The sequence below is a fragment of the Oreochromis aureus genome, linkage group 3, assembly GCF_013358895.1.
Source record: "Oreochromis aureus strain Israel breed Guangdong linkage group 3, ZZ_aureus, whole genome shotgun sequence".
In the NCBI taxonomy this organism is placed as follows: Eukaryota; Metazoa; Chordata; class Actinopteri; order Cichliformes; family Cichlidae; genus Oreochromis; species Oreochromis aureus.
In genome coordinates, this window is record NC_052944.1 from 75,647,081 (window position 1) to 75,657,389 (window position 10,309).

The following is a 10,309-nucleotide window of genomic DNA, read 5'->3' on the forward strand; positions in this document are numbered from 1 at the left end:
AGTGCAGGAACAATAAGTGCCAACGGGGTATTTGCAAAAACAGGAAAATCAAAAAGGAAGAAGTTGAGGGCGAGAACGGCGAGTGTAAATGGGCCCCTGAGGAAGAAGAGGTGCAGAGAGGAAGTGGAGTAGGTGCTGTACTTGTCTTACCTGTCAGATGTTTGTTTTTAAGAGCTGTGTTTGTATATTTGAAGTGTTAAATCTGATTTTTAAACACGTGAAATGTCCTGACAGTCAGTTCACCGTCTCTGGCAATCGTGGGAAATGCAAGTGATACGTAACACATGATGATTTGGCAAGGTGGGAGTTGATGTCGGAGCTCAGAGACATAATCATGAAGGGATGGATTAGTTTATGTAGGGCTAGATAAACAAGGAATTCTGGGAGATCTATTGAAAAGGAGAAGGTTTTGAGGGAGAGAAGAAGCTGATATACAGTAAGCTTTTTGTTTTTGAAGAAGTAACAGACACTACAGCATGTCAGGTGTGATACAAGATTCCTGCTGTAAGGATGTGACACTTTTTACTTTGTCCAATTCAAGAAGGATGGGAAAATTCACTGCTGCCTTCCTGCCATGTAGGGATCCTGGAAATTGTGGCCTCCACCTGTTTCAGGTTGCTTTTAATTTCTTCTCTTTTTCAAACATGACATTTACACACACGTATTTTTGCTGGTGTTGTGTTCACTTCACATCTTTAAGATAGAAAGCAAATTTCCAGATTCCTGCGTCCTGATGACGATGACGATAACTATGATGAAAACGAAAGAAGTGATTGCAATTGGCCTGAGAAGCATGATGTCAGCAGAATCTCTGGAATTGACCAATCACAGGACAATCTCTAAAGCTGCTTCCACTGCCGGGCCTGATGGGGCTAGATAAGCAAGGAATTCTGGGAGATGTATTTTGTTTTTTGTTTTTTAATTATTATTATTATTTCTTCTTTTTTTTTTTTTTTTTTTTTAGCTTTTTTTCCAGCTTGGGCCTCTGATTGGCTGTTTGTTTTACATTTGTGTATCACATCATGTACTGCGTATTTTAACCAACCTCCATGTTTAACCTTTGGTTTATGATGTCATCAGTCATCGTCATTAATATTTGGTTATTGTGGATGCTGCTAAAGGGAGTTTCTTTGCCCTCATGCAAACAGTTGAGATAGTGTATGTGTTTGTGTTGTTGAGTGTGTGTGTGTGTTGGGCGTCTGTTTGTGTGTGTTTGTAGGTTAATTAAGGACAAAACTTTAAAGTTTGTTTTACTTCATAAAGCTGATTTTAGTCATAATTCTTTTTCTTTGGTTAGTTTTGTTGTTTTTTGAGGTGGAATGGGGGAGGGACTTGGAGGGGGTGGGGTGTTGCCATGGCTGCCATGACTCGGCAGAATTCCAGAACATTCTAGAACTCCCCTCACTGACAGGCTGTGCCCATTCCCTGCACCTCTGCTCTAATCATGACCTCAGAATCTGTGACATTACGGCGCGGTGTCGCTTCAGAACTCGAAACACGGATATGGACATGATGACATCATAGTGTAGCCCTCTTCCTGTTGGCCCAGACCCCCTCAGTTGTTTTTTGTTTGTTGTTGTTGTTGTTGTTGTTGTTGTTTTTCTCTCTGTATGTGTTGGGTTGTCTTTTGTTGTTGTTTTGTTTGTATCAGGAACCAATCTCAGGCTCTACCTGCAGACAACATGATGGCAATAAACTGTTTCCAAGATTCAAAATAAGACTCACTTCTTGTGTTTTTATTGGGTCTTCATCCACAAAGGATGGCTATGGAAGCTGAGAGGTGTCAGTGCACTCAAACACCCCCCTGCCGAAAACAAAACAAAACATAAATGTGGGTGTAGTTTCCAGGTCTGAGGGGAATGCTGAAATGTCTTAAAACTGTATTATTTCTAGTGGCCAGCAGGGGGCATCTCCTGGTTGTTAAATGATTTCCATGACAAAAATGAGCCTGCTGTTTGCTGGTCCAGATCCACTGCCTGTTTGATAAAATAACTTTTCGTATTAGTTTGTGGTAGTAAGTGAAAATTGTGAAGTAATAACCCAGAAGTCTAATTTATGGATGACAACAATGTGTTTTTCCAGGGTGCAAACAAGTTTCTCCATAAAAGTTGCTTTAAATGAGTCCTAGAATAGAAACGATAACTCAGATAGAATAGAAACAACAAAGCAGAAAGCATTTTTCTTTGCAAAGATCACAAGCAAAAAGAGCTGTTCATTTATGCATTTTTTGTGTGTGTGTAATGCAGCCAAAATGTAACATAACACAGAATTCATCCATCTGTTAATGACCTTCCCTTTAAGGCAACGTCACAGTGGCAGTGGACTAAGCACAGTCGCTCTTAGGGGATTCCCAAGAGGGGTTTCAGACCAGATGGCATATAGAAATTTTCCTCTGAGTTCTGGATTTACATCAGGGTCTCTTCCCAGGTAGCATTTAATGCATTTATATTAATTTAAAAAAATGCAAGCTAATATAAAAACAGGATAACGGAGGCAGGAACCTTTACCTGGAAACAAAACACTAGTTTAGATCAATGCATCTTTGTATTCTCTTGTAAAACAAGCTTTTTCAGGTGTATCTTCCACTCTGCAGTAGTGTTTATTATGGTGACTGATGGCTACTTTGTTAGAAGTCAAATCCATTTGCTTTAAATTTGAGTCCCAAACTCACAAATTCTATTTTTTTTTTCAGTGTGACACCGTTTTTCATTTTAACTAAATTGAAGTCAATTCTATCAACCACTCCGGCTTTTCCTGCAGCTTCAGAAACTACCTGAGAATCTCTGTTTTAATGTTTTTGTTCAATCTCACATTATCCCGCGATAGTATGCATCACATTACAAAAACATTTTGATGGAAGTGACTCACTTTTGGAGCCCGATGTCGAAATCAGAGGATCTCCAGCTTTTGCTATTCTGTTGTTGTGAAACCAAAGGTTTCTCGGTTTACCCTGGGGTCTCTTCCTTTCCTGTCTGGGAAATCACCAATTGGAGGTGCCCAGGAGGCAACCGAACCACTTGGCCAAATCACCTCAACCTCACCTGCACCTCCGTGCGGCATCCTGGCTGTTTTCTTTCAGTGGACCAGGGAGGTGGACCCCATCCAGAAACGTTGGCGTTATGGATGCAGATCCAGCTTAGAAAGTTACATGGTCAAGCTTGGTGAAGAGGCCAGGTGAACGATGTTCATGTTATTTAGCTCCCTGCAAAAATATGTTACATTTGGGACTTATATAGCTACTGAAGTGAGTGTATTTGTGTTTGTGAATGGGTGAATAAGGCCTGTATTAGTCCATTTACCTTTTAGTAGACACAGACCTCATAGCTATAAATGCTGACAGCATTTTTACCTATTTACTACTGCAGAATGGAATCAGCCACTTCAGTTTTCTACAGCTTCAACTATTCATAGATTCACATAAATGAAGCATAGTGTTATGGATACTGGTAAGGTTGGGTTGCCTCTATTTTAAAAACTCAATTTTCTTAGTTGCCAGGTTGACATGTCTTTGTTAAAGTATGTTAACAGCAGTCACAAAGTATTCTTTCTATCCATTGAGCCATCATCTTTTCCTTGTCCAGTGTTGGGTATTCACAATGTCCTTCTCCTCAGACACATTTGCCAGTTCCTCCCTGGAAGTCCTGAGGTATTCCCAGGCCAGGTGAGATCTAAAATCCCTACCCAAAGGTTCCTTGTTTATGTTGAGATCTCTGCCTAGTTGGGTATGGCTGGAAAACCTCCAACTAGAGGTGGCCAGAAGACATCCTAACAGGATTCCTGACAACCTCAAATGGCACAATTTGACACTCAGGAGGAGCAGCTCTACTCCGAGGCTACATCAGTACTGCCTTTGGGATAGATGTGAAGAAGACTTTCTCCTTTGCTTACATGGAGGAGATGGGGTTCATTGCAGCCATACACTGTGTTTATTCACTTTAGCAGATCCAACTTTACTCCAGCGAAGTTTCAAATGTAACACACCTTATTTTTTCACCCCGCATCAGCTGGATTTAACTGAAACAGAGACTGTTTGACTCAGCAGATTTCCTGCAGTAACCCACACATCAGTGCTGGCAGCTCTGCTGTCAGAGTGCTTCAAAACATCCTTATCGACTCTGGTTCACAACAGCAGGAAGTTTGAACATGCAAGTAAACATTATGTGAAACACACAAAGAGGAAGCTGTCGAGAAGACTACATGAAAAAAAATTGAAAAACACATGCCGTGAGGCTGGAGAGTCAAACATACACAATCTGTCAACTGAACAGTTATCACACTTCCTGCTTCAGCAGCTGTCAGTCAAAACACACACACACACGTACACAGGAAGTGCACACTTCCTGTTCTACCAGGCATCTCCTCCTTCACTTTCACCATCTCTTCTCTAAGACTGAGACATACCGACAGTCTCTGAGAGTCTCAGTGAAGATGCGGCACCTCCTCCTCCTTCTCATCCTCCTGTCCTGTGTTTCCATGGGAGCAGCAGTGGCCGGTTGCCGCAGTGACCGGGACAAGGACCACCGTCCCAGGGAGAACTGCACAGCAGCCGGCTTCAGCGACATCCCAGTGGGGCTTGAACCCACGACAAAGGTAATGCCACCAACCACAGGAAGTCAAGTGTGAAGGAAATAACTCAGTTTAATTTTTTTTTAAAAACTGTGAGTGTGAAATTATATTTATAGTTTCATTCTGTAATTAGATTAAATCATTTTTAAGACATCAAATTTAATTTAAATAAATTAGAATGATGCTGAATGTGTTACAAACAAACATGTTTATTATGACAAACATAAATTCTTCGAGGAGCTTCTTTATTGTAATTGGCTTGAAGCTGATCTTTAAAACAGAAATTTCAGAATGAGTTGAGTTTAATTAATTTCAGCAGAGAAATGTCTTTCTTACAACTGCTTAAACTAGTAATATACTAATGATGACAAATTAACATTTAGTGAATAGAAAAGATACACCTGCAAATATTAATAATAATTTGATAAAGTAGAAAATGGACAAAGGACATGAATGAAAATTTAGGAAGTTGAACAGACTTTAAAAACCAGCAGCATTCTGAGAATTTACAGTAATAAGCAGCACAGTAAGCAACCACCTTATACCACATTTTAGGTTCTGTTATCCATATCCATGAACCTGGCATCCATTTTTTGTAATTTGTTACAACAGTACATTATAAGTAGGTATTTTATTCGGTGAGCATATTTGACTTTCCCAATAAATACACAGGATTTACTAAAATGTAAAACCCAAATATTTAAGGCCTGCTTAATGTGACTTAGTTTCTCGTAATTACAATATTTATGAAGACATTCTTGTCTTGCTCTTTACTTTTTAATATCTTTGTTTTGACAAACTGACCATTTTGGATCTTTGTCAAGAAGCAAATGATTATCTGGGATTTGCAGACTTTCCGCTGTGACAACTGCAGCTAAGCCTGACAGCCAATATCAAAAACTTTTAGCTAATCTGTCCATGCAGCTTGACAATTACCATACACTTACACAGCTAAACACTCTTTATTTTAACACATGCAGTGAGGAAAATAAGAAAATTTTGTTTAAAGTGTTGAAGAAAAAGTTTAAATCCCATAATGGATCAAGTGTTTGACTGACAAGAGGAGACCAAAGCGGAGACACAAATTTCCTGTTTAAGAGATGACACTTTACAGGAAACCACCACAGCTCTAAAGGCTTCCACATTTTCTGTCTATCTTTAGGTCCTGTTGTTTCCCAGTAACCTGTTCTCCAGTCTATCCTGGTCCTCCTTCCAGGTCTTCCCAGAGATCTATGAGATCGACCTCACAGGAAACAAGGTGTCTGTCTGCCTGCACAGTGGTCACACAGTCAACAGTGGTTTTAAATGAATCCTAAAAAACATGAAGTTAGTCAGCTTCTAATACAAAGGGATGTTTTGTTCTCCAGGTTCCAGAGGTAACCCCGACTGCTAGTCCCATTCTCCCCACACTTAGTGTCCTCAGGCTGGGGTCAAACCATTTGACCTCCCTCCCTGATGGCTCCTTCTCTGCCTGCCCAGGTCTGACTGAACTCTACCTGGAAAACAACGCTATCAACTCTCTGAGTGATCACACCTTTTCTGGACTCACCAAGCTGGAGGTCAGTATGTGCATAAACATAAAGGAGGTTTAGAAAATACAGACAGTCAGTGTCACGTCATCAACACTTGAGAATTGAAGGTAGTGAGAAACATAACTGATAAGATTCAAGAAGTAAGAGTGTAGCAAAGTGGTCCTGGAGTTTTCCAGTTCATTATTTTCAACCCAACTTTTCACTGGCTCTCTTTCATTATGGCCAAAACTTGATTGGACTTGAAGTCATTCATTTACACTCACCAGCTGCTGTGTTAGATACACACATTCAACTGCTTGTTAATACAAGTATAGAATCAGCCAATCACATGGCAGCAACTTGATCCATTTATATCTGTATGGTCAAAATCAGCAAAATCAGCAGGATAACATGCCATGTCTCAAGTCTCAGATCATCTCAAGCTGGTTCCTTGAACATGTGAATGAGTTCACTCTACTCATATGGTCCCCACTGTCATCATATCTAATGCCAGTAGAGACTCTTTGGGATGTGGTGGAACTGTAGAGTCACCTCGTGGATATACAGCTGAGAAATCTGCAGCAACTGTTTGATGCTCTCTTTTTAATTGGACCAAAATCTCTGAGGAATGTTTCCAGAACCTTGTTGAATCTGTGCCATGAAGAATTAAAGCAACTCTGAAGGCAAAATGTGATATAAGAGGTGTACAAAGTGTAAAACTGATCTCTGGTGTGACTGTCCACGAGTGGATTATTTTCTTTTAAATAAACTTTATGCGTATTTAGACCAGTAGAAAGTGCATTCATGTAAATTAATAAACAGAAGAAAATTGAGCAAGTAGATTTTTGTGGTTCAGGTGCATCAATCAGCTGTTTTTTTTTGTTATTTTTTGTTTGTATTTCAGTAGCTTCAATGTCACATTTTTTTGTTTCCCTCTAGATCCTGGAGCTGTCATCCAATCACATCAAGGTGCTTCCTCAAAGTATGCTTCACCCCCTCCCAGCCATAGAAACTCTCTACCTGGAGAAAAACAAGGTGGGAAATACACACCAAGGAGTATGTGAATACAAGTTTAAACCTTCTCTCAGCTGCAGCCACTCACGGCACAGCAGTTATTTGTTTCTAAAATTGTTAAAGTTTCTGTTCCATTACAGATCAGCGTGATGCCCGATGAATGGTTCAGCCGAAAGGAGGAGGTACCTTATCTCTACCTCTCAGCCAATCCCTGGGCATGCACCTGCTCCCTTGGTTATTTGCGCAGGTACCTTGATGACTATGAACTCAACGTCTATGTGCGGGATGGTCCCGAAATCAAGAGTGAAGTAGAAAGCGTGGTATGTACTACAAACAGAAAAATTAAACAAATACAGACACATCTAAAAGAACACAAAGACTGTGGGCATTTTTGGTTCTGCACAGCTTCTATTAACTTTTTAACATCCAACAAGTCACTGGTAAACCACTTAGGGTTTAGGTTACAGAAGTTACTAAACATAGTTTCTGAAACTTACCTTTCAAATCAAGCCTTCTGCTCACATTTTGGCCTTAGAGTTTTTGTGTTTGGACATTTCTATATAAAAAAAAAATGTTTGAGTGTGGTCGGGTCATCAGTGATGGTGGAGATTATATATACTAAAACTATACCTGAAGTGTTTTTAAATGGTTGCTGTCTTTTTAGGTGTGTGACGCTCCCCGGCAGCACAAAGGTACACCTGTAATAAATCTGGAAGAATCCGATCTGTGTTTAGAATCTGGTCCACATGGAGATTTCTACCAGCCAACTACTCAGTACTCTTTTTATCCATCAACTTCTCCTCCTGTCCCAGATCCTTCTACTTCTTCTCCTCTCGATTCCACAACATTTGTAGATTTATACAGAATGCACACAACAATCACAAGGTCCTGGTATGAAGTCATCACCAGGCTTATTGAACGGTCAGAGTATTCACACAAAGCGATAACAACAGAAACATCAGTTGGGCTTCATGACTTGACCACATATTCTACTACTTCTACTGCCAGACATTTGACTAAAACGCAAACAATACCTGTTGAAACAACCACAGCTATTGCTTTAACTACAACACTACCAACAACAACAACAACAACAATGAACATAGTCACAACCACCACCACTGAGGCTACCACAGCTTATGAGGCACTCACCACCACTAAATCCAGCCCCGATGAAAAACAGGAACATGAAAAACTTATTTCTTCCAGGCCTGCAGGGGTGTTCTGCATGTGGCTGTTCGCGGGCTGCCTGCTGCTCTGCGTGGCATCAGCTGTATGTATATTGGTAACTTTAGCTAATATGGTCATCTGGTACAGGAGAGTGTATAAGCCGCTATGTTTGCGGTTAGCGAGGAGAAGAGGAGGAAGTGAAGGATTGATGCTGTTAACGTACGACAGGGTGGAAGGGAAGGAAGTGGGAGGCGAAGGAGTAATGGCGCTTTATCGCTCTGTTCTGTTAGTCCACAGAGAGGCGGGAGAAGGTATGCAAAGGGAAGATGTAGGTGAGCGAGGGGAAGGAGACGGGAAACAAGGGCAGCTTGTCATTCTAAAACCCGCAGGTGGAGGAGCAACAAGGGAGGAAGAAGGAGAAAGAAGTGGGAAGGAGGAGCGAGCAGTATATAAGAAGACTTTGTACCGTCTGTTAAGCAAAGAGGAGGAGATAGAGGGATGGAGGGATGTGGTGGAGGAGTGCAGAGTGTCTGAAGAAGATGGTGGTCAAAAAGGAGATCAGGGGAGAGAAAGAGAGAGGAGCAGAGGTGGAGAAGGAGTGTCCAAAAAGCGCTACAGTGTGATTCTGAGGGAGGAGAGACAGGATGTGGGGGGCGGTAAAGAAGAGCTGGACTGGGTGGTGGGAGGGTGGGAAGTGAAAAGAGGAGGGGCGGAGACAGAAGAAGAGCCAAGGAGCAGCTGGGGGGAGTGGCTGGCACACTATTTACCCAGCATGCCGTGGGGAGTTACCACACCTCCTGAGGCCGAGGCAGCCCTCTGATGTCATCAGTGGAAAAGAACCTCTAGTGCTTCGAAAAACTTGTATACTAAATCAACTGATACTTGAAATATTCAAGTTTTTATTCACTTTCAGTCCCCTTCTGCACTCCTGTAGCTCAGTCCAATTCTTATGTTCATTTTTCAGGTCTTCAGTGTGCATTTTTATGCTGATGACACCATCTTTTTTTGCCATCTGACTAAAAATACTCAAAGAAGGCTTCGCTAAAGATGACAGGTTTGGATTACCTGCAGACCCTGCTGTTAATTTAAAACCACCAACAAATAGCGCTGAGTTTCCTAATCCAGTCAAACAGATCTCATGCTAAACATTAACCTCACCTTGCTTAAAAAGAACAGCTTGATTCATCTTTAAATCATCATTATACAATTCACTGTACTGTTGCCAAAATGAGAAATTAATTAGAGGTGTCAAAGATACAATGAAAAGGGTCAAATGAGGTTCAAAAGCGAAAGCTCAGTAGATGCTGAAAAGCACTTTGACGTTATTTGAATGTCATTTTAATGAATATGCATTTGTACAACTGTAACTTGAGCCATAACATACATACAGTACAGTAATATACTGTTGAACAAATCACCATACCATTTATCATCGTGGTAAAATTGTTAGACATTATAACCTCCAGTCCAATAAAGAGAAGCTCACCATGTGCCACAAAATGGAATAAAAGTCCTTTAACATGTGAACACTGCATCGCCGTCTGACCACAGGAACTATCAAATATTGATGTAATCTACTGAAAAGAATGAAAATAATTCATAAATAAAAATACATAAAAATGTTTATTAATGTTATGTAATTATTATGCATACACAACTTCAGAATTGTTTATTTGTCTTAAAATTATGTAATAAAGACATCATGTTGTGGTTTAAAAGTGACCTTTATTTAGTCGGAGATCTTATGGCTGTATGAGAGCTACAGCAAACATAGCTTTGAAACTGGGTCAACTGCTCAGCGGTATCAGTGATTTCCGGTTTGTTGTTGCTGCTGTTTAAAAGCATTACAAAATGTAATTGCACAAGACCACCAGATTCACCCCTATAATTTTTGTAAAGGGATAATATTGTCATTAATGTCATCCAGTCATCCAATATCAAGCTCTTTATCATCTTTAGTGAAGTCAGAGCTGAAACATATGAAATCAGACATTAGAGTGGAGAATATATATAAAGCGCCTTGAGGCGACTGCTGTTGTGATTTGGTG

The 10,309-nt window shown here is 40.5% G+C and overlaps 1 protein-coding gene across 1 annotated transcript; it reads left to right on the top strand.

Moving 5' to 3' along the window:
• Positions 1-3,920: 3,920 nt before the first annotated feature.
• LOC116333738 (platelet glycoprotein Ib alpha chain) lies at positions 3,921-9,979 on the top strand. The gene is made up of 6 exons (XM_031756990.2): positions 3,921-4,590; positions 5,729-5,824; positions 5,934-6,125; positions 7,017-7,112; positions 7,232-7,411; positions 7,756-9,979. Exons 1-6 carry the CDS (start codon positions 4,429-4,431, stop codon positions 9,079-9,081), a joined length of 2,052 nt encoding a protein of 683 aa, XP_031612850.2. The 5' UTR covers positions 3,921-4,428; the 3' UTR covers positions 9,082-9,979.
• Positions 9,980-10,309: the final 330 nt, after the last annotated feature.